The sequence below is a fragment of the Pseudorasbora parva genome, chromosome 20 (assembly GCF_024679245.1).
Source record: "Pseudorasbora parva isolate DD20220531a chromosome 20, ASM2467924v1, whole genome shotgun sequence".
In the NCBI taxonomy this organism is placed as follows: Eukaryota; Metazoa; Chordata; class Actinopteri; order Cypriniformes; family Gobionidae; genus Pseudorasbora; species Pseudorasbora parva.
The window spans coordinates 41626266-41652128 of NC_090191.1; the positions used below are offsets into that span (position 1 = coordinate 41626266).

The window sequence follows — 25863 nt, forward strand, 5'->3', positions numbered from 1 at the left end:
TTCAGGGGAAATTACGTCGACACATTGAATAATGCCGCGCATTTCAAGGCACTTCAGTGGGGCTTTAAGATTACAAGGATAAATCATCTAAAATATGCTGCAATATTGTTGCAAAAAATCTAAATTATGTTTGTTTTTTTCAGAGGGGAAATTCCTCCAGTGTGTGACGTGAACACAGGCTCTAATACTCGTTGGCGTCTGGTTTATGAGGTGTATCAATACTTCCTGCCGGAAGGCGACCTATCAGAGCAGAGTCTGATCAGCGGTATGGAGAGAGTGGCCAATGTGGAGAATCTGAAGGACAACAGCAGAAAAGTGTGTGACCTCTCTCTCTCTCTCTCTCTCTCTCTCTCTCTCTCTCTCTCTCTCTCTTTATCTCTCTCTCTCTCTGTTCCTTCTTACAACTTTCTGTTATGTTTTTTTTTTACACTTGGCTCATTTAAAGCGTTTGTTTTCAGCAGCCTGGTCCGTTTATTAATATATGAACATTCCAGTCATGCTTGTCAACTGTTTTCAACACTGATGATAATCAGAAATGTTTCTTAACCCTTGTGCATCAGTTTAAAGAAGTTACACATAGGTCTATAGAGGACAAAAATGTCCATGTCAAAAAACTGTCGTAAAAAATAATAATATTGGGAGCACAGACTTCAGTTTGGTCTCATTTTAAAGAAGATTATTGGCAGATTATTGAAGTCAAAAAAGTTAAAAAAGTGAAACCAAAAAAAAGTTTATGAAAATTATTTAAGAATAATATTTTATATTAAATATATATTTTATGAAACATGTTGAACTCTAAAAATGCTAGAAAACCAAAGCCATAAATCTAAAAAGGCTGTTTCAAATTTGAGGTTATGTCGAAAAATGAGAGTTTGTTTGGGCACAGTGCTAACTTTTCCCCATTAGATGCCAGTAAAACTCCAATGGGACACACAGCGGCTGGATTTGTGACTGACATCCATACTAACATGCACACACAGTTATAGCTGCATAATTTATCCAATCGGCTTTATAATATGCAGACACAGAAACCGGGAATAAAGTGAGTATTGCTCCATAGGCCAAACCTGAGAAAATGGCACCATCTTGTCAATATTTTGAAGAAAGCCTATTAACAAAAATGCATCATTTTACAGTTAAATGGGAATAACAATTGGGTTTCAAAGGGGACTTTTTTGTCCAAAAGGTAACGAGAGGAAGTGTTTTGTGTACCTAGTACAAAATATATTTTTTAACCCTTATGTGGTGTTCATATTTTTGTTACTCAGCCAGTGTTCTTGGGTCTGGTGGACCCGCTGCATTTTGGGGTTTTTAATTCAACTCAATCTAAAATGTTATGTTAAAATACTCAAATATTTACTCCATCCCAATTACAAGCAATATAAACAGGATATATGGTTAATATTTTCTCTTTACATTTGTTAGATGACATGTAAGAATTGCAACCTCGTGTGGGAACGGCAGGGGTAGAAACAAAACTCATTATTGTAGCTACTCTCTCACACTTACACACAATCTCTCTCTCACACACGCACACACACACTCATGCACGCACACTTGGATATGTATGGAGCCAGAATGGTGACTTTAAAATTTGGCATCACAAATTAAAATTGTCATTGAAAACAAAAGCAGAACTGAAAAAGGAAACATTAACATTGAAACATTTGCATTGAAAACAGTTGTATTGGCATTGAAACAAGTATTGGCACAGAAAAAATAAAATTATTAAAATATTACAATCGTATTTTTATTGAATTTGGATTTATTTGTATTTTTCAATGACAATCTTCAGATTTTTTCTTCATGTCACTCTTTTTCATTGACAGTTTTTTTTTTACAATGTCAGTTTTTTTTCAATGTCACTGATTTTCAGTTTCAACTTTCTGTCACTGTTTTGGCGTGGAGAGGGGCGGGGTCTGAGGGGAGGGGTAAGTAGAGCGTAGTTTGCATATCATTTGCATATAGGTATACTGAAGCCGTCACCAGCTCTGAAGCTGCATGACTAATGTCCAGTTTACCGGGAACTTCCAAGCCGCAAGTTTAAGTCTTTTTTTATATTTTTTATCTGCCATTTATATATTTTTTCGTGCAACCTGGCCGGCTTGGTTAACTTTTAACGGCCGGTATGCTGTTTTGTTTTTTCCGACGTCGACTGGAACATGTAAATTAGCCTACTAACATTAGCCGTGTTGGCTAACTTAACTGTGGTTAATGCGGCTGTGTAAGTTACACTACTGACATCCCCAACCACACACACACACACCGGAGACAGACGTTACTCCTAGGGCCGCGAGTGTGCTTTTATCTGTATTTAATTTAGTTGTGCTGCTGCACAAGACCTCATAAACGTGCTAACGCAAAACGTTCAGCAGTATCACACCAGCACCGCAGAATCCAGTGCCGTCACATGAGCACCATTAAATACAGATAGAAGCACATTCGCGGCCCTAGGAGTTACTGTGTAACGCTGCGTTTAAGCCGAACTAGCGGCTCTCCTGTGTGTGTGTGTGTGTGTGTGTGTGTGTGTGGTTGGGGATGTCAGTAGTGTTACACAGCCGGCGCCCTGCTGATTATCATGTCAGTGTTAACGTCACAGGCTATGTTACTGTTAGCCACTGTTGTGATGTACTCGACAGACACCTAACGTTAATTATTTTTTTGCCAAACCGGACTTTTAGCCTTATTCTGTGCATATGGTGACCGGTGTTTATATTTGACCCTGCATTAACCACAGTTAAGTTAGCCAACACGGCGTTAGTAATTTACATGTTTCAGTTGACGTCGGGGGGGAGACAGCATAACGGCCGTTAAAAGTTAAGCAAACCGGCCAGGTTGCACGTGAATAAACATGTAAATGGCAGATAAAAAAAAACAGACTTGCGGCTTGGAAGTTCCCGGTAAACTGGACATTAGTCATGCAGCTTCAGAGCTGGTGACGGCTTCAGTATACCTATATGCAATGATATGCAAACTGCTCTACTTACCCCTCCCCTCAGACCCCGCCCCTCTCCACGCCAAAACAGTGACAGAAAGTTGAAACTGAAAATCAGTGACATTGAAAAAAAACTGACATTGTAAAAAAAAACTGTCACTGAAAAAGAGTGACATGAAGAAAAAATCTGAAGATTGTCATTGAAAAATACAAATAAATCCCAATTCAATAAAAGAATACGATTGTAATATTTTAATAATTTTATTTTTTCAGTGCCAATACTTGTTTCAATGCCAATGCAAATGTTTCAATGCCAATGTTTCCTTTTTCAGTTCTGCTTTTGTTTTCAATGACAATTTTAATTTGTGATGCCAAATTTTAAAGTCACCATTCTGGCTCCATAGATATGTGGTGTATGGTTACTCTCCATAGTCATACTGGTTTTTCTAATGCTCAAACTGTATAATCTATCACGCTACACTAACCCTACCCCTAAACCTACCCATCACAGACAACTTTTGGCATTTTTTTGCATTTCAAAAACACCATTTAGTATGTTTTAGTGTAAGGACACAGATGTCGTCATAAACCATGTTTAGGTTGTAATACCCATGTCATTATACACATTTGTGTCCTCATAAATGATATACATGAACACACACACACTAACAGCAGGCCTGACAGGAGAAGGACAGAGAAAAGGTACACAGGACCTACAATTCCCACACTTTTATGAGCACCGGGTCCAGTGGACCCAAACATCCTGTGTGTAATATAAATGTGTAGGGGGGGTGTACAGTGTGTGGTCATTGAAAACGTGTTCTGATATATATTCCTCACAGAAAATGAGCCAAGGCCAATGAGTCTCAGTTTGAACAAATAATTAATCGTATCATTTTTCTTTCGATAAAAAATGAAAACGGATCCAACAGACCCGAACACCATACAAGGGTTAACGGAAATGAGGGTGATATAGTAAAAGTTCAATACAAATGCACACCTGTGCCAAAATGTATGTAGGTAGCATTAACACTGACAAAATGATCAACAAAAATAAACTGAAAAAGACAAAAATGCCCATGATGCAGCACAAGGGTTGATCATCAAATCCTCATCTGAGAATGATTAGTGAAGGATCATGTGACACTGAAGACTGGAGTAATGATGATAAACTCAGCTTTGATCACAGGATATAAATTACATATTAAAATATATTCACATAGACATTTACATTAAAAAAAGTAATAATACTTGACTATTTTTACTGTATTTTTGATCAAATAAACGCAGCCTTAATGAGCAAGAGACTCACAATGCAACATTGTAACAATTTAAGTCCATGTTTTGGAGCAAAGCTAATAATCTACAGATCTGAAAACACTCTTAGCTTATCATTTTTCTTTTAGGTGTCATTTGACATTAGTTAACTTACTAACAAACAAAATAGTTAGGTAATGTTTATCTCAACATTTGCTAATACATTTTAAAGATCAAAATTTGTATCTGTGAACATGTAACATGAATATTTCTATTAATAGCTGCTGTAAAATGTATTGAGTCACTGTTAGTTAAAGGTTTAGTTCACCCAAAAATGAAATGTCATTAACTCCTCTCCCTAATGTCGTTCCTCACCCGTAAGACCTCCGTTCATCTTCACACACAGTAGGGCTGGACAATAATTCAATATCAATATATATCGCGATATAATTTTTTTCAATAACGGTGATATGATTTTTAAACACATTTCCGATATTTCGATATGACTGACGTTCAGGGCGCATGCCATCAGAAAGAGCAGAACACGATTGGCTTCTTGCGTGATGACGTAGGCCTACACCACGGACACGCAGCCAGTGCTCAGCAGCAGTAGTAGGCTGATAGATCCAACGCGGCACGTTTTAGCTACAAAGAGAGTTTACCTGACCGCAACACAAATGTGACTGAACGAGCTTCCACAAGTAAGGAGAAATAAATAGTTGATAAGAGAAGAAAGACTAACTTTCTTTAGTGGCGTGGAAGTGGTTCGTCTATCTAAAGCACTATTCGCACGGGATTAGTATTATCTAGGGACCTCTGTGATTTAGAAATGACTCCTCCACATCTGAGTTTTGCGTGGCGCATTCGCACGGGATAAGCAAAGCCTGTGATTTTACTCGAATTTACTGACTTCTCCCGGATATGATGTTCGTTATAGATAGCTGTATGAAATCATAAACAGGCATCGATATCGTTTTGATTATTTTACAGTAGCCTAATAAATAAATATAATTTCGTTCAGTTAGCGAACAGACGCCATGAACTGAGCTCAGACCAGCGGCAGGAATCAGATTTCATTTATCACGAGTAGGAAGCTGACAATATACGGCGGAAGATTCAGTTTCAAAACTAAATGTAAAAGCGCCTATTTAAACAAGATTGTCATTGTACTATACTGTTCTGTTATGTTTTTCATTAAGAACAGTGTTGATGTTAATGTTAAACACACCATTCAATCAGATTACTCTCAAATTGATACTCATTCTAAAGTGAAAGTATAATCCGTGTGGGCGCGGCTGCACGGGAATGACTGAACGGTGCGCATTATGAATGCAGACTTTATTCTTCGTGAAAGATAAAGATAGAAATGCTCACAGGGAGAAAAAAAGCTTGCAAAAAGTATATACTATCCGCCTAATCCTGGCCAAATCACAGAGATGTCGATTCGCACGGGAATAATATTATCACAGGACCTCGGTGTTCGGCGAAATATGGTAGGTAGGCTAATTTGCGGGGGAATTTTTACTTTACAAATTACATGGCCGATTCGCACGGGATTAAGATCACAGACATTCTCTGCAATTATTACAAATCACCAGAGGTCCCCAGATAATACGAATCCCGTGCGAATGGGGCTGATATTAAACTTGTGCCGGAGAGGTGCCGACTAGGGGTGTAACAATACATCGACATTGATGCATCAATCTAATGTCTAACAATACGATGCCAAGCGTTACAAATAATCCATGTAGACTATTAATGTAAGAGGCAAGTGGCACATCTGTTTTAATACTTTCCACATTTGCACACAATGCCATGTATTTACACCAATGCGTTCATTCTCGTTTAAATTACCTTTCAAAGCTTGTGAAAGACGGTCAGACATGGCTTCACGAAAATGTATCATTTTCTCCTGTTTAAAGCCTTGCAAAAAGCAGCGTGCACTCATCTCAAACAGAGCACAAATAGGCCACTGAATTGAGTCTAATTTTATTTATTTTTTTGTGCATCAGTAGATAAAGGTACAGTTTTGCATAAAAGGAGAATATAGCGCTATGAATCGTTCTTCACTGAAATTTATAACTTAAAAGAAAATGCTCAATAAACTGCGTCTGCGAAGTGAGAGTCTTATGTTTATTTGATGGTGATTTCACATTTCTTGTTCGTATAAAGGCTAAATACAAATAAAAGGTGAACATTAATTTATTTGTACCGTTTTTATTTCTAAAATATTATATAGTTTTATAGGAGGAGGTTTCATAGACTTGGCAAATTAATTTGTCAGAAGTTTGTAGGTACAGAAATCCTTTGTGGCAGTTCTTGGTAGTTTTTCTAAAGCTTTTATATAGTTCATATCGATATCGAAATTATATCGTATCGACCAAAATTAAGAAATATATCGTGATATAAATTTTGGCCATATCGTCCAGCCCTAACACACAGTTTAAGATATTTTATATTTAGTCTGAGAGCGTATGCAAGTGTATGCACACTATACTGTCCATGTCCAGAAAGGGAATAAAAACATCATCACAGTAGTCCATATGAGACATCAGTGGGTTAATTAGAGTCTCTTGAAGCATCCGAAATACATTTGGGTCCAAAAATAACAAAAACTACGACTTTATTCAGCATTGGCTTCTCTTCTGGGTTTGTGTTCAGTCCTCAAATAAAGATTCAAAAGGTTATGAATCAGCGTATTGATTCATGATTCGGATCGCGTGTCAAACTGCTGAAATCACGTGACATTGGCGATCCGAATCATGAATAAATCGCTGATTCATGACCTTTTGAATCTTAATTTGAGGATTGAACACAAACCCGGAAGAGAAGCCAATGCTGAATAAAGTCGTAGTTTTTGTTATTTTTGGACCCAAATGTATTTCGGATGCTTCAAGAGACTCTAATTAACCCACTGGAACGACATAAGGGTGAGTCATTAATGATATAAATTTAATTTTTGGGTGCACTAACCCTTTAATGCATTATGTAATGTCACTGATTCGTTTATCTGCTCTCTTAGGTGGTGTCTTTATCCTCTCAGGAACGGACGCAGTTCACCTTCAACACTTTGCCCGGTCAGGGTGTGATTTTCTCTGTGATTGTGAGAGATCCGGCGCTAAACACGTCGGCCTCTTACATCCCCGCTCACACCTACGTCTGCAGCTTCAACTCCACGCTGGACGGATGCAAAGATTTAGGTCAGAAGACCAACGACTCCCTGCATCACTTTAAATTTGTGCTGCGTTAAAGGGATACTTCACCGCGTTTTCATATTAAGCTATGTTATTCTCTTAACTAAGATGAGTTGACACACACCTCTCTCATCTGAGTGCGTGCTCTTAATCGCTCTGACGCGCGGTGACGATCTGATAGCATTTAGCTTAGCCCACTAAGCCCAGTTCATTCACTATAGTACCAAACAGAGATCAAGTTAGAAACGACCAAACACCTCCACGTTTCCCTATTTAAATACAGTTACACCAATAGTTGAACGACCTAGTATGGTGACATAAAAATAAAAAGTGGCGCTTTTCTAAGCGGATTAAATAGGAGAACTATAATGTGTGGTGGAATAGCACTTCTGAGAGTACTTCGGCTCGGCACAGTAAAAAGTCACGTCTGAAAAATCTCCCCCTCCCTCTCTCATTTCTGTCAATAGGGGAAGATGTGAGGGAAGATGTTTCAGCCAGGACTTTTTACTGTGCCGAGTCGAAGTACTCTCAGAAGTGCTATTTTGCCACACATTATAGTTCTCCTTTTTAACCCGCTCCTCGTCCGTTTGGGGAGGTTTATACCCGACTGAGGCGTGATGAGACGTCATACTCGGCCAGATTCGCCTGAACTCATGGCTCTTCGGTTGTGGAGCCGCACGCAAAGTTACAAAATTTGCCATGCACAGCGGCAAGAGAAATGGGGTCTCGCGCACTCCGTGTTGACATCATTTTGCCGCGCACACCCTCGCGATCATGTGGACGCGTCGAGTATAAACAAGGCTTAAAGCTACACTGAAGTTGGCAATTTGATAAACGCAAGTTAATTCTTCAGTTCAGTCTTTGTGTGCTAAAGGCACATAAGGTCCTGTAGAGATAGCAATACACATTCTGCTTTTTTGCCGAATAAATGAAAAGCATGTCATCTTTCTCTGAATCAAAATCTCACCTAGCTGTCCTCAGAGATGGTCAAGTTTGTGCATGATTACATGATATAACAATTTTTTTTTTAATAGTGTATCCTAAATTGTGTATAATAAGGCTATATATCATATGCTGAAGTAAATTTCTGGAGTGTTAACGATTAAAAGAAAAAAAACAACAACAACCATACAGAACCGAAAACCGTGATACGAGCCGAACCGTGGGTTTTGTGAACCGTGCCGCCCCTAATATGCTCCTAAAACACAGTCATTCTTTGCAGTTTTCATCCATTTTATTAATATTTTTTGGTATTTATTCAAGTGCACTGAGAGTCCGTCGCTTTTATTGTTTTTGGTTGTTTTGTTCATTTATTGTGGATATTTAATTTCCGTCTTCAGTGTTAAATAGTCTTTAGAAATAAAAGTTTATTGTTCTTTGAAAAGATGTACCTGCATTATGATGCCATTATCATTATTTTAGATGAAAATGGTCTGAGAACGACAATATTATCGTTTATCGCAACAATTTCTTCGCCAATTTATTGCCCAGCAAAATTTGTTATCATGACAGGCCTAGCTGCGTTATTTTATTCATAACACAAGTAAAGTCGGCTCCTTCAACTGTTGTTTTAAACAAACGTGCTTCTGTGACACGTTTATGGATTGACTGGGTATTTAACCCTCATCCTTCCCTCGCACTTTGCAACAAATCTTTCCCTCGCGGGTCAAAATGATCTGAAGCCTTTAACGTGGGTTGTACTGAAATCACCTTAACTGAACAAAATTAAAAAAAAGTTTTTGCCCCCATTTTTCATGAGCTAAGATCAAAGACTTTTGCACACAAAAGGCCTATTTTTGTCAAATATTGTTCACAAATCTGTGTTAGTGAGCACTTCTCCTTTGCCGAGATAATCCATCCACCTCACAGGTGTGGCATATAACTGCTGATTAGATAGCATGATTTTTGCACAGGTGTTTAGGACGTGATTTCGCCTCATTTGTGCGTCTAATTCGTGCGAAAGACACAGATTGAGCGTCTTGTGCGAACGCGCAAGTAGTACTTTTTGTGCATTCATGTGTTTGAAGCGATTATACCCTCTGTAAGTTATTTCATGACTCTAATGCTGCGTTCACACCGCACGCGAATGACGCGAATAAATTGCGATATTCGTGCAAAGTTGGACGCGTGAACAATTTGAATCCATTCGCTTCATTCGCGCGTGACATTCACTACACACCAGACGCGAATTCGCGTCATGGGAGGGGGTTCTGCCAGGCAGCGGCAGTCGGCAGAAGGACTATCCGAGTTAAGGCTGCTCTCGCCGGGGTTGATGAGCGCTGAGCTCCGGTGATCGCCTGGGTCACACACCTCCGAAAACACCAGATCAAACTTTCAAATAGGAGCTCTCTTAATAAATAAATCACATATTTGAGCTTTAAACAACTACATTCTCGCCTGAAAAACTATTAAAACTACATTTTGTGTCACAATACAGTAGTATTTTTAAATTACTCTGGCCTCGGGGTTTCCCCTATGGGTTCTGTCACTTCACCACGTGACAGCAGTAAGCAGGCTCCTCATTGGTTAACGCGGCGCGAATATCCGCTAAAGTTCAGATTTTTCAACTTGAGCGATTTGCGTGAATCGCGCCATTCGCGCGAATCGCGCCGCAGAATGCCTACTCGCGTCTCTGCATTGACTTAACATGTAAATCACTCGCGCAAATCGCGCCGCAGAATGCCTACTCGCGTCTCTGCATTGACTTAACATGTAAATCACTCGCGCGAATCGCGTCATTCGCGTGTTGTTTGAACGCAGCATTACAGCTCTATATGGAGCAAATGAGCTATTCACATGGGTCAGTTCCTCTTCAGTATGCATTCAGATACACATGTAGACATTTAATAAAATAATTTTTTGGTAGTTTAGCATTTTTATGTTTTTCTATCTGTACTGAAGCGTTCCATTCATTCCTATGGGGGTCAAATTGACCCGCGAGGGAAGGATTTGTTACTCTTTTTAAATTTCAACCACAAAACTTCTCGAATCCAGCCAATTTTTTGTGTGTATTCGTGGTTCAAGTTCAACCAAAAGTCCTAAGGGTCTTGGATCACTCTGATAAACTCTCAATTTTGTATTTTATTTGTTTCGGGTCAAAATAACCTGAGGGAAGGATGATAGTGAAAAATGTGTTTTTATTAATGAATTGGTATTTATATATTGAATGTTCGAGTGTTTAATGTATACTTGTTGCTTTTATTGTGAAGTTCTTTGGGTCTTTGATCGATTGACGATTTCATATGGTTGTGATATAATTATATGGCATTTTATTGAAAGAGAGAAGAGCTCAAATCGGTTTTCTCTCGTTTTGGCAGGGAGAGTTTCCACTAAAGTGTTTTTCACTTTGATCGGTTTGGCTGGGCTGTTTGTGTGTTTTGTGGGCCATCGCTTCTTCAAATGTGGTGAGTGATGTTTTTCTTTCATTTCTCCGAAACACACCCTATTACTGCTATTTATCTGTTGATCTACTAAATATACCACAAGTATTTTAGGTCTGGGAAAGTCAAAGTTTGGCATATTATAGTCATTAATGTATAGCAGGGGTCGCAAGTGAGTGACGGAGGTCCGTGGAAAAGTCTAGAGAAAAACAGGGAAAAAATGTAAAAACATAAGAATATAATGAAAAGTGGTTTAATGTTAAATTAACATATAAAACATGCACAAAAATAAATAATTATAAAATTAAGTAAATAAATAAATTGGATTTCAATCATTTATTTATGGTAAATTAACATATGATCAAAATGTAAAAAGTACATAAATAAATTAGATTCAAATAAATATATGTGGAAAAGCCATTAAAATGGTGAAATATAAAAATAATAATAATACAATTAATAAATATATATGCAAACTTTGAGAAAAACACACACATATAATAAATTATGTACATAAATTATTTCTAAATAAGTGATTAAATGTTAAATTACCATAAAAAAATTAATGATTAATATAAATGAATAAAACATTTATTTAAATAAATAAATGATGCAATTAACAGAACATTCTTATAGTGAGTAGAGAAGATATATAATAAAACAACTTATTAGATAATAGTTTTTTTTTGTGTGTGTGTGAATTAATTGGGTGTTTTTAAAAAACAGATGTCTTTTAAATTTCAGGATGGGGTCCCTCATCCTTTGAAAAGCCCTGATATAAAGTAAAGTAAATGGATGGCATGTTTTTAGAGGAGTCATAAGATGCATCATTACTCCACTTGTAATGTTAGTCAAGGCCTCTTGCTCAACAAACAGTCCATTCAGTGTTTATGGCATTTCAACACGCTCTCCGTTAGAATTAAATGGCTGGTTTTTACTTCTGTGAGTTTTATGTAACTTTTAGTGCTTTGTTACGAGTTCATGTATTAGGGTGAAGATAAATAATATGTTAAGGTTTTAAGCGAGCTGTGTGCAGTTTAGTTTCATTAAAAGCCCTATTTGATTTCTCATTATAGGTCTGTTAGCATGACTCTAATATCAGTTTACCAATAGGATATACTTTTTATTGCTTTTTCCCCATCACATATTTTATTAATATCACACATTAGGTATTACTCGAAAGCTTTCACCCTCCGTTTTTCAGCTTCTCCCGCCTCAATATATGAGGACATGAATGCATGATCTCCAGTCACTTCATGAGCATATTACTGTTTCATTTGACAAAATCTATCGTCATAACACACACACACACACACACACACTGAAACTTGCAGTGTTTTTCAGCTTCTCCCGCCTCAATATATGAGGACATGAATGCATGATCTCCAGTCACTTCATGAGCATATTACTGTTTCATTTGACAAAATCTATCGGCAAAACACACACACACACACACACACACACACACACACACACACACACACACACACACACACACACACACACTGAAACTGTCAGTGTTTTTCAGCTTCTCCCGCCTCAATATATGAGGACATGAATGCATGATCTCCAGTCACTTAATGAGCATATTACTGTTTCATTTGACAAAATCTATCGTCATAACACACACACACACACACACACACACACACACACACACACACTGAAACTGTCAGTGTTTTTCAGCTTCTCCCGCCTCAATATATGAGGACATGAATGCATGATCTTCAGTCACTTCATGAGCATCTTACTATTTCATTCAACAAAATCTATCGTCATAACACACACACACACACACACACACACACACACACACACACACACACACACTGAAACTGTCAGTGTTTTTCAGCTTCTCCCGCCTCAATATATGAGGACATGAATGCATGATCTCCAGTCACTTCATGAACATATTACTGTTTCATCCGACAAAATCTATCGTCATCACACACCCACACACACACACACACACACACAAACACACACACACACACTGAAACTTGCAGTGTTTTTCAGCTTCTCCCGCCTCAATATTTGAGGACATGAATGCATGATCTCCAGTTACTTCATGAGCATATTACTGTGTCATTTGACAAAATCTATCGGCATAACACACACACAGACACACACAGACACACACAGACACACACACACACACACACACACACACACACACACACACACACACACACACTGAAACTTGCAGTGTTTTTCAGCTTCTCCCGCCTCAATATATGAGGACATGAATGCATGATCTCCAGTCACTTCATGAACATATTACCGTTTCATTTGACAAAATCTATCGTCATAACACACACACACACACACACAAACACACACACACACACACTGAAACTGTCAGTGTTTTTCAGCTTCTCCCGCCTCAATATATGAGGACATGAATGCATGATCTCCAGTCACTTCATGAACATATTACTGTTTCATTCAACAAAATCTATCGTCATAACACACACACACACACACACACACACACACACACACACTCAGTCTAAAGTCTTCACAGCAACCCGTCAAAATAAAAATTAAGTTTAACAAAGTAATAGTGACAGAAATATATTAATGCTGTACAGTAGAATTTAGCCACGACTCAATGTAATAATAAATTATGTATTTAATTTATACAGTGACGAATATCCAGTGTTATTTAACATTTGTTTACTTCATTTCTCTACCTGAAAACTGTTACCTAAAAAGCACTGTTTATGCCATATGTATTCTGTTGTACTTATGTAAAGCTGAATGTTAAACGGATCCAGTCTATGTTCATTAGAAATTATTTGAGAATGCAGCAATAAACTAGCTAGTAGCTATAAGTAAATGTGTGTATATATATATATATTTTCTTTTTTTTTCTGAACTTGATCATTGATTTTAATGACAAAATATCAAGTTAGAGAGCAATCGACAAATATCGGTATCGGGAAATAATTGTTTGTTAAAATCGGTATCGGCACAAAAGAATTATATCGGTGCATCCCTAGTAAAATTATGGAGAGCTGAAAAAATATTCATATCATGGCCATAAATTATCAAATAATTCCCATGACTTGCTAATACATTAGCACATTTTACTAATTACTAATAAGTAAAATCTTAAGTAAAACGAGGGAACGTGGCTACAAATTTAAAAAATGGTGTCCGCATTAACATGTGAAATAAAATTAAATAAAATGCATAAAAACAGAAAAAGACAGAGACAAAAACACAACAATATTACTAAACCTTTAAAATTAACACAACAAATATATAACTTATTATTCAAAGTATTTAAACTACTATATTAGTATCTCAATGATACTAAAATAACACTGATTGAGATTGACGAAAATAGTCAAAAATGTCAATTTGTGTGTTTTCAGAGCTGTTCTGTATGGGCTTCGGGTTTGTGGCGTTTCTGTTCTTTGTCCTGATCACCAGAACCACAACGCTGGACTACGACCGTGAGTTGTTACACACACTGCAAAAAATGCTCCTCTTACTTAGTCATTTTGTCTTGTTTCCAGTCTAAATATCTAAAAAAATCAAGATGCATTTACTATATGAGCAAAAACATGATATTTTTTCTTGTTTTATTGGAAAAAAAAATCAAAAGGAAGAGAGTTTTTGCTTAAAACAAGCATAATGATCTGCCAATGGGGTGAGAAAAATAATCTTGTTTCTGATTGAATTCTTGTTTCCGTCCCAAACAGAAATAAGATTATTTTTCTCACCGGTGGGGGGGGGCGGTGAAATGCTGTTTCATGCATACTGAGCTTTCCACTGTTAAAGACTTGGATTCCCATCCTAAACATAGACAAAGTTTCAAAAACTAATGTTGGACGTTTGATGGAGTATTTCTGTGTCAAAAATACTCCTTCCGGTTTCTCACAAGTTTCGGAGAGTTTTTTTCGAGTATGGGTCGGCTTGACGTTAATAGAGCGGAAGGTCCTTGTATGGGCCGTACGGGCTCTTCTCCCGGTAGGGTGCGCGCGCGTGACTAGAGCGAGAGAGGAAACGCACGCCCATACACACTCTCAGCTGCAGATCCAGTCGCCCGTGAACACTTCTGTCGGTTATAGTCCGCGCCGCGCTCCACTTCATTCCTCCACTTTGACATTAAGTGACTTCCAGGAAGGCAGCGCTGCATTTGAACCGATTTGAACGCAGAAATGCTTCAGTCGCATCGCAAAGTGGATCTCCACACTACAAGAAGTGTGTTTTTGACGGAGCGGTCCCAGCGATAAAGGTTCGGTCCTGCTTTGGAAGCAGCCGGTGAGTTAAACCGCTTCAGATGTCTGTGCTGTCGGCTATCGTCGCGTGAGTAAACATCAGTAAACGACACGATCGCGCGCTTCGTCATTCAAATGCGCTTACGGACTCCATTGCTGTTCTATGTAACTTATAACGTTACACTAGTCTGACATGCAAAACCGTTTTGCTTGCTACTAAGGTTTGGTCACATACAATAGTCCATAAACCGAATCATGTCATGTTGACAGGCCTCTAAATGCAGTCCATACCACAGAGACGGACGTCCTGCTGCTGCTGTTTCTATTTCAGCCTCCGAATTAGATTCTGGATCATATCTATTAACTGAGATAGCGATGGGTTTCTCCACGCTTGAGGACGTCACCGCTTTGCACATTCGTCATTCGACAAATACGCCTCCAGGCACTCGTTTTTTTCCGGAAAGACTCGGCACAGCCCATATTTCTTTTACAAATATAATAAAACTAAAGACTTTTCGGAGATATGAAGGATGCAATACTACTCTATAGGTACTCAAGATTGACATGAGATTGACTGAAACTGAGTGTTTCACCCCCCCTTTAAGCAAAAACTCCATTTTGATATTTTTCCCCAGGAAACAAGAAAAAATATCTTAAGTAATTTGACTTATTTAGTAAATGCATCTTGATTTAAGAATATTTAGATATATTTGGACTTGAAACAAGAAAAAAATACTAAATAAGAAGAGCATTTTTGCAGTGCACACACTGAATCACTGGAGAATTAAGCCCTATTCGGACTGGATTAGATTAACATGGGGACGTGGGAGTAGAGTAATTTTACCTCAGGACGTCTGTAATATTATTGGCCAATTCGCACGGGATAAGACATCTCAGTAAAACTAGCAGAAGTGGGAGGAGTAACTCGCTGTACACACCTCCTTGACGTCATGTGCGTATGACGTTACCTTTATCACGTGAGCAAACACACAACCCGAGCGCCAGTCTGAACTCCGTCTCCAATATATATGTGTGTTTTAATAAACAGTTAGGTCCAGTCTAACGATTCTGATTGGATTATGTTAGTAATAGACACTTTCCTAGAGCTAAAATGTGTTGAGCCTCTAATAAGTGCTTTTGATCTTCTTTTTGCTTTAAATGATATGCGGAAAATACCTACACCACCACCACCTACAACGCAACCGAATGCTTCAAGCGCCTCCAAGCTCGCAAAATGCGCTTTTTTCAACTTTTAAACAGGAAAAGACGGGAATTTACCGTACATTTTTACAGCAGGTCTATTCGAACGGGATTAGTATTACCTGAGGTCATTTTTCCAGACCTTTTTCCAGAAGGTAAAAGTCTCGGTAATCTTTACTGACATTGTCCGTAATGATTACCGGATGGCACATTCGGATGGGACTAGGGCTGGGACAACGATGACGTCGACGCAAAAAATACGTCGACGCAAAATATGCGCGTCGATTCGTCAGACTCAAAATAAAGATGGCGGCGCCGGAGAGTAGTAGCAACCATAGATGTACATAATAAAGTATATTATGTAATTAAGTATATTATTTATTATGTATATCTATGGTAGCAACACGAGTGGCTCCTCAGACTTTCAGAAGTGCAAGGCTTGCGGGTTGGCCACAGTCTATGGGGTTGGCGCGCGGTGCGCACGGAGCATCACAGGCATGCGCGCACGCGTTTTGTTGTCACTGCTACATAAACAAATTTCTGCACACAGGAAGACAGATGTTTTGGTAATATTTGATGTATTTTAATCACAAAACAAACGTTTGCATCAAGTGAAAGCATCGGACACATTGGCTCCGTTACCTACATAATAAGCTGTTTTAAATTTAAAATGTTCAATGTCTAATCGCGCTGATGTGACCGAGGGTATCCATCCTCTAAGTGAGCAGTTTCATCCCAGGACTATTCCGGTTTTAAACGGAATATTGGCGCCCATAATGCACTCTACATGTAACTGTTTTCACTGTCATGCCGCGGATGCGCGTGGCGTTTCTGTTGCGGGTCAGCCACGGGGCTGCGTGACGTTTTCTCTGCCTTTGCACACTAGAAGCGTGTCTGACGCGGCGCTGCTGCTGCTATTGATGCGGAGGGAAGCCCTATCCCTAATGTTAAACATAAATAGCCTACTGATACAGCAAAGACAACGTCGGGAGTAGCCACATATCTATGGTATTGACGGCAAAATAGGCTACATAATATTTCATTCTGTATTGACAGTTGCAATATTTCAAAATCGATAGTTAACGTTTTTTATTATTACAATTAGGCCTATATCTGCATTTATGTAAACCTACAGACTTTCAAACATGAAAATGTAATTTAATAATATGTATTCGTGTCAAAATGATATATAAACATCTTTTCCTATTCTATTTTGCCCGGAGACGCTCCCAACACGCGTGAAAAATAGGCGCTCTTCTATTTCTAGCATGCACGCGTTTTCCGCGCGTCACAGGCAGTGTGCAAACTCCAACCTGTTAACATGGGAGCCGAAACAAAAACGGACACGCCACGCAGCCGAGACGCTCACGCTTGCAGTGTGTCCCCGGATTTGATTAGCCAACTTGTTGATATTTAATCGATGGGCATAGCCTGTAGGCTGAGTTGCATACATAGAAAAATCGTATAATATGTTTCTTTGTTGTAGGTTAATACTTATTTATGTGTGTGTGTGTGTGTGTGTGTGTGTGTGTGTGTGTGTGTGTGTGTGTGTGTGTGTGTGTGTGTGTGTGTGTAGCCTACTTTATGTTTTCAAGGTTTTATTGAATGCATTGCTCTTGTATAGTCTTACTTTGGAATTTTAAGAGCAATAAACATATATTGCAATGTTAAGGAATTCATTTTTTCATTCAGATAATTAAATCAACATGTATAAATTGCTATTAGGCAATTAATGGGTAGATAATCGGTAATCGAATCGAATCGTAACCGAATCGGTCAGGAAAGATTAATCGTTAGATTAATCGATGCATCGAAAAAATAATCGCTAGATTAATCGTTTAAAAAATAATCGTTTATCCCAGCCCTAGACGGGACTAAAATCACCGAGAACCTCTGGTAATAATTACGTTACCCCCACGTCTCCATGTTAAACTAATCCAGTCCGAATAGGGCTTTAGACGCAAACAATTAGTATTTAGTATCTCTAAGATCTGTGCTCGTATTCAGAGTTTCATGTCATTCTGGTTGAGTTAATGTCAACATATCTATAAATAGTTTCTGGACACAACTGCCCCCGTTTTTTACTGTGTTTTTCCAGTTAAATATGACTGAAACTGGTTATACGAACTGTTTTCGCCTGCAGTGAATGTCATTATCCGTCACAGAGGATTGTAGTTATTATTCTGCCGTAGCTCTCAGGCGATTAGAGTCATGTGCCGTGGATTTCAGCTGGTTGTGTGACGAGTCTGTCTTTATCAAATGCATTGCATGTGAAGAATGTAGAGCTGTTGATGTGCTTGCAGGACAGGCTGTGATGAGGAAGAACATTTTTAATTGATTTGATCCTCTGAGATAGTTAAAGGTTGAGTCATCAGTTGCTTTCTTTTTAATGAGTTTGTTTATAAAACGCTTTTTTGAAGTTAAGACACTACAGGCAATGCCATTGGTTTTAAATGCACTGGTCTAGTTTTTTTTACCATAGCAACTACTGGAAAGAAAACATCCAAAATACACATGTAAAAGTGTGTGTTAGTTTGTAAACAGTTTGTTTTTGGTTGTTTTGTTCATTTATTGTGGATATTTAAAATGTTTTCCGTCTTCAGTGTTAAATACTCTTTAGAAATAAATGTTTATTTATATTTGAAAAGGTGTACCTGCATTATGATGCCATTATCATTATTTTAGATGAAAATAATGGTCTCAGAATGACAATATTATCGTTTATTGCAATAATTTCTTGGCCAATTTATCATCCAGCAAAATGTGTTATCATGACAGGCCTAATTGTACCCTGTTCACCGGAAGCATCTTGCCCTAACAATGAACGTCTCTCCCCAGTCCGATTGGCTCTGACGGCGCTGGTGGGCGTGGTCGGGGGCGTGGCCCTGGTGATGAGCTGGTGGCGGTTTGGTTCTGTCATGGCCTGTGTGTTGGTGGTCGGACTCATTCTTGGATTTCACATCTCCTCTATCGCCTTTTTCACTCCACTTGGTAAGAAATCATGTTCAAAACCTTTTACCGATGACGCAAATCGATGATATTTGCATCACTGGAGTAATTTTTCCAGAAATAAAATGCATAAATCTCTCGTCTCCGGGGGAAATGAGAGGGGGGAGCACGATCATTTGAATACACTCGAGGGTTTCTATAGCCTGACAAGCCTGACCCACATCAAGATGTTTGGTCTGGAAACTCACCATTGACGGCTCAATCCGAGGGGCGGATAAACGGTTGTCTTTCAAACTCCCTCTGCACGCGATAGGATAGCGCTACACCAACCAGAGCAACGAAGGTGAAGCGGAGCTCGCTGACTGATTAAACATTCACCGTATCCGGTCGGCAAAACTCAGAACACATCTTCCCTTTTTAAGAATGACTTCAGTGCCGTTCTTTGTTCTTTTCTCAGAGAAAAGCTTAACTCAAGTCTTCCAGAGTCGCGGTCAAAGCTGATTCGAAAGACCGCCGTTCGCCAGTTTCTGTGTTTACTAGAAGCACGCAAACGCAACTCGGCCGTCGTCATTATGGCCCCGCCCGCCGACTCTATACACGATGTGATTGGCCCGACCAGAGTTTGGCGTTTACAGCTCAGAAGGGTATTGAGAGTTGCTAGACGACACTCGCGGGCAGATTAGATTTGCTGACGCTAGGGTGCGTCTAGATTTCTAGGATAGGGTTTCTACTGATACAAAGCCATATGCTAATCGCTGAAGTAACCCTTTAATGTCGAGCCCTGCATGATGATGACGACGTAACAGGCACGATTAGTTTATCCAGTACAGCGCCGTGCAGCTGTTCTTAATTTAAAAAAAAGACTGGTGAGGACTCAAGCGTTGGAGAGAAAATGGCCAACCTGTTCGACAGCGTATGCAGTCAGACACAGAGCAGTGCAGAAGAAGGCAATCAGGGCTTTGGAGCATGAGGTACTGATGCACTTGCAGTTTTATGCAATTTTGTTACCTAATTTTCCTCACATGCTCATTATTGAAATTATATTTTATTTAATAACCGTGGTTTGAAAAGTTAATGCACTTTAAAAAAGGGAATGTCATTTAATTTCAATAAAAGACGCAATGCTTGATTTGGTTTACATTTGCTTGTTGCACCCTCTTGTGGGCATAGGAGACAATACAGTACCTTTTTTCTAGCCTGACGTGGTCATCCTCAGCTCTAGTCAGAATATGAGTCTGATGCTCCATTGGGCTGTGATAATGGGGCGTGTTTCAACCCAACCAGGAAAGACCTCGATTGGATAGACCTACAACCAATCAGAGCAACGAAGCGACGCTTTGTCAAATGTCAACATAGTTCAACTGCACTGTGTTGCCAAGTCCGCGTTTTTTTTCCCGCGGGTTGAAGCGACTATTGACCTAAGCAGGCAACCTTGCCAAAATAACACACATTTTTCCCCCGGAGAACCCCCCGAGAAGCTGTTGTTTAGGGCTAGTAGTTTGCGGGTTTTGTTGTAAAAACTTGGCAACCCTGTCTGCACGTGCGCTGAAATCAGGCTGGAATAAACGATCTTTGCCAGTGTTGTAAAAAAATAAAATAATTTAATGATACACAGAGTACTTACCAACATGATCATCATTTCTGAGAGAAATAGTGAAGGTGATGCAGATACGAACAAGCTCTCTGTTTAGGATTTGAACAAATATACCCCAAGCGCCTTTGATGACGTGATGATTACGGTACTGTTGATCATCTGTCCGTCATCGTCTAAAGCCCGTCCTGAGGATCTCATTGGTCCGAAGAGTTTCTGTTCGGAGATAATTACTCCTCTATGGAGCGAGGCCAGACCGAACCGCCCGTCCTAAACATTTTGTGGGCAGGGCTGAGTTTGGCTGGCATCCAGGCTAGCTTATTCCTCTAGTTCACCTAAAAATCTTCATTTGTGTTCTAATGAAGAAACAAACACACCTACATGTTGGATGTCCAGGGTGTCAGCAGATACACATCACACTCTCATTTTTGGGTGAACTATCCCTTTAAGAATTTGATTATAATTAGAATTTTGCAAAAATATTTTAGAAAGAATTTATTTTTTCATCCATTTTGACAGCCCTAATGTTCATTATTGGTTGTTTATTAATTTTAACTGTATTTAATTAAAACATTTTTTTTCTCCAGGTGACCTTCCTATATTCCATAACGATGTTGTGTTTTGGGTGGTGTTTGCTTGCATAATGGTGGTTGTTCCTTTATTCTTCATCAGGTGGCCTAGAGAGGTGAGACTTAAGTTTTTCGAAGGAAGTCTCTTCTGCTCACCAAGGCTGCATTTGTTTGATCAAAACCCCTGTAGAAAGCATAGCCGTAATTTACGGGTGGGACGGGTGGGACATGTCCCCACCACTTTTTTAAAAACATCTTGCTTCACGGATGAACCTAACTAATACAAACAAAACATCTTTGGTTAACTAGAAGAGTATAATTTCATTCGTTTGTTAAATAAGAGGCAATCTGGCGCTCGTTGCCGCTGTTATCAGTGGAGCAGATTTCTCTCGCGGCTCTTCACACAGACGAGCGCTTTAATCGAACGCTTAACGCCGTTGCAGAGACTTTCTATTTGTTCCGGTCAGATCACGAAACAAAATGCACAAAAACTGTCCCTGCTCTTGATGTACTGATGATATCCGGTTTTGATGAGAGAAAAAATAAACACAAGGGCAGATTAGAAACGAGAACTTCTGACAAGTTTAACAGACTAGACCAGGGATTCTAAGCAAAGTGTGCAAATCTATACGCCTTTATTCACGTGAAAACTCTATATTGTGTTTAGATGCAATAATTAAAGGAGATCTATATCAATAAATGAACTATTTAATTGATTTCCGGACATCTTAATACTAATTTTCCTGCAATTGTTATTGTACATATTTTACATCTGATATAACATTGTATCAGCAATGCTAATGCCCCCTTAACACGCCATATTGTGCATATCATATGCACGCGAAAAACTGCCTACCATATGCACGCCAAAGCTCATTTTGATGTATGAGCGCCCCTAACGCTCAAAATGAGCTTTGGCGTGCATATAGTACGCAGTTTTTCACGTGCATATGATACGCAATTTATGTCCCACACACTGTTTAAAACAAAGTTACGCCACTGGTAAAAAGAGTGATATTGTGAAGCATTTTTACAATTTAACCCTCTGCTGGTCTTCGTGCGACGGTCAAACATTACTTTTTGTTTTGTTTTTTTTCAATGAAATTAATGTATTCTATTTTAGTTCGATTATGTTTTTTTATTTAATGTTTAGGGGATTTTATAATACTAAATAATATTTATGCTGTAGTTATAATCAATTTTTCTTTTTTTTTACATTGAGCTGAAAATAAAACATACAACTTAAAGGTGCAGTGTATACGTTTTAGCGGCATTTACTCTTGAGGTTGTGAACCGCTAACCCCTCCCTTTCTGAAGGACAGAGAAGCTACGGTGGCTGACACAGGACAAATAGGTTGTCGTCTGAGACAGCAGAGAGTAGCTAGTGCTCTGAAGAGAAGTTTATCCCTTTAGGGCTACCGTAGAAACATGGCATCACAAAATGGCGACTTCACTTTAAGGGACATGCGGTGTGTGTAGAAAGAAACGGCTCTGGAGTATAAGATCTTTATACACTACTAAAAAGATAGTTATGTGTATTATATTGCATCTGTCAATAGATCCTTAAATCTTGAATAAATGTTATAAGAATTACAAATCTTTTTGGAAATCTTGAATGTTTTCGAGCACAGACTTCAGTTTGATCTCTTTTAAAGTCGACACATGGCAGATTATTGGAAAGTGATTTGTGAAAAATGTGACGATTTTGGGTTTATTGTTTTGGAAAAAGCACAAAAATACTATTATTTTTTTCATTTTTCAAAAAACAAAAACAAATTTTACTCTAAAACTGCAAGCATATCTTGTTCTAAATTTGAGGCTGATATCTAAAAAAAATAGCTTTCAGTCAGATTTTGTTAGGGCATAGTACCAAACGCTTTCAATAGATGAAATTAAAATCAAATTTTTGATCACGAGGAACACAAGTGTGACTTTTTTTTTTTTTTTTGCCATTTAACCTTTTCAAATCATGGATCATTTTTTTTGTGTGTGTCTAAGTTTCATACCATTCTGATGAAGTAAAGAAGAATTCGAAACTTAATTTTTCACAAATGACTGAAGAACACCAGAGGATTGTTAAAATAACTTTTCTAATAATAAATGTGAATAATAAGTATTTCTTAAGCAACAAATCATCATATGATTTCTGAAGGATCACGTGACACTGAAGACTGGAGTTATAATGATAAATTCAGCTTTGATCACAGGATATAAATTATATTTTACTATATATTCACATAGAAAATGGCTGTTTTAAATTGTAATAATATTTCAGAATTTTTACTGTATTTTTGATCAAATAAATGCAGCCTTGTTGAGCAGAAGAGAATTCTTTCCAAAAACATTGAAACATTTTAATTATTCCTTTGACCTTATATTTACTCGACACATATCACCCAAATAAATGCACACTGTATGTTTCAGGGCAATATAATTACATGTGGAGTGGTTGGTGCATATGCGGTTGTCCTGACCGTCAACGCCTACACCTACACCAGTCTGTCCTACATCACGCTGGACGTCCTGAAACGCTTTCTCAACGACAACTTCAGCCGAGCGTTTATCTCGGTGCCACTGCAGGATATCGGTAGGTCACTCAAACATATCTCATATGTTGGAGCCCGCACATGACAAGCAGTAAAAAACTAGAAGGCTAAATCTTGTGCACGTTTAAATAATTCATTCCCTCGAGTTATAAATAGTGTGCACGTTTTACTGATTGGTTCCCTCGATTTATAAATAGTGTGCACGTTTTACTAATTCGTTCCCTTGATTTATAAATAGTGTGCACGTTTAACTAATTCGTTCCCTTGATTTATAAATAGTGCGCTCGTTTTACTAATTCGTTCCCTCGATTTATAAATAGTGTGCCTGTTTTACTGATTCGTTCCCTCGATTTATAAATAGTGTGCACGTTTTACTGATTGGTTCCCTCGATTTATAAATAGTGTGCACGTTTTACTGATTGGTTCCCTCGATTTATAAATAGTGTGCACGTTTTACTGATTGGTTCCCTCGATTTATAAATAGTGTGCACGTTTTACTGATTGGTTCCCTCGATTTATAAATAGTGTGCACGTTTTACTAATTCGTTCCCTTGATTTATAAATAGTGCGCTCGTTTTACTAATTTGTTCCCGCCATTTATAAATAGTGTGCTCGTTTTACTATTTTGTTCTCTTGATTTATAAATAGTGTGCCTGTTTTACTAATTCGTTCCCTCGATTTATAAATAGTGTGCCTGTTTTACTAATTCGTTCCCTCGATTTATAAATAGTGTGCCTGTTTTACTAATTCGTTCCCTCGATTTATAAATAGTGTGCCTGTTTTACTAATTCGTTCCCTCGATTCATAAATAGTGTGCACGTTTTACTATTTTGTTCTCTTGATTTATAAATAGTGTGCACGTTTTACTATTTTGTTCTCTTGATTTATAAATAGTGTGCACGTTTTACTATTTTGTTCTCTTGATTTATAAATAGTGTGCACGTTTTACTAATTCGTTCCCTCGATTTATAAATAGTGTGCACGTTTTTCTATTTTGTTCTCTTGATTTATAAATAGTGTGCACGTTTTACTATTTTGTTCTCTTGATTTATAAATAGTGTGCACGTTTTACTATTTTGTTCTCTTGATTTATAAATAGTGTGCACGTTTTACTGATTGGTTCCCTCGATTTATAAATAGTGTGCACGTTTTACTATTTTGTTCTCTTGATTTATAAATAGTGTGCACGTTTTACTAATTCGTTCCCTCGATTTATAAATAGTGTGCACGTTTTACTAATTCGTTCCCTCGATTTATAAATAGTGTGCACGTTTTACTGATTGGTTCCCTCGATTTATAAATAGTGTGCATGTTTTACTGATTGGTTCCCTCGATTTATAAATAGTGCGCTCGTTTTACTAATTTGTTCTCGCCATTTATAAATAGTGTGCACGTTTTACTCATTCGTTCCCTTGATTTATAAATAGTGCGCTCGTTTTACTAATTTGTTCCCGCCATTTATAAATAGTGTGCACGTTTTACTCATTCGTTCCCTCGATTTATAAATAGTGCGCTCGTTTTACTGATTGGTTCCCTCGATTTATAAATAGTGTGCACGTTTTACTGATTCGTTCCCTTGATTTATAAATAGTGCGCACGTTTTACTATTTTGTTCTCTTGATTTATAAATAGTGTGCACGTTTAACTATTTCGTTCCTTCGATTTATAAATCGTGCGCACATTTTACTAATTCGTTCCCTCGAACAGCCTATTCGTTCAGAAATGTCTTTCTGTCTTCCCCTCTCGCTTGAGGGTGTCAATGATGGCCTTCTGGACAGCAGTCAGGTCGGCAGTCTTACCCATGATTGCGTTTTTTTGCGGTTCATGATTGTCAGTAATGAACCAGGCTGGGAGTTTTTAAAAGCCTCAGGAATCTTTTGCAGGTGTTTAGAGTTAATTAGTTGATTCAGATGATTAGGTTAATAGCTCGTTTACAGAACCTTTTCATGATATGCTAATTTTTTGAGATTTTGAGGTTTTCATGAGCTGTGTGCCAAAATCATCAGTATTAAA

The 25863-nt window shown here is 38.2% G+C and overlaps 1 protein-coding gene across 1 annotated transcript in view; it reads left to right on the forward strand.

Moving 5' to 3' along the window:
- Window positions 1-25863, forward strand: part of tm7sf3 (transmembrane 7 superfamily member 3) — a 38944-nt gene that overhangs the window by 12105 nt on the left and 976 nt on the right. The window contains exons 5-11 of the mRNA XM_067428712.1: window positions 144-315; window positions 7215-7392; window positions 10704-10790; window positions 14147-14227; window positions 19034-19186; window positions 21323-21420; window positions 23729-23891. Of these exons, the coding sequence (XP_067284813.1) occupies window positions 144-315; window positions 7215-7392; window positions 10704-10790; window positions 14147-14227; window positions 19034-19186; window positions 21323-21420; window positions 23729-23891 (932 nt within the window). The remainder of the gene's footprint in view (window positions 1-143; window positions 316-7214; window positions 7393-10703; window positions 10791-14146; window positions 14228-19033; window positions 19187-21322; window positions 21421-23728; window positions 23892-25863) is intronic.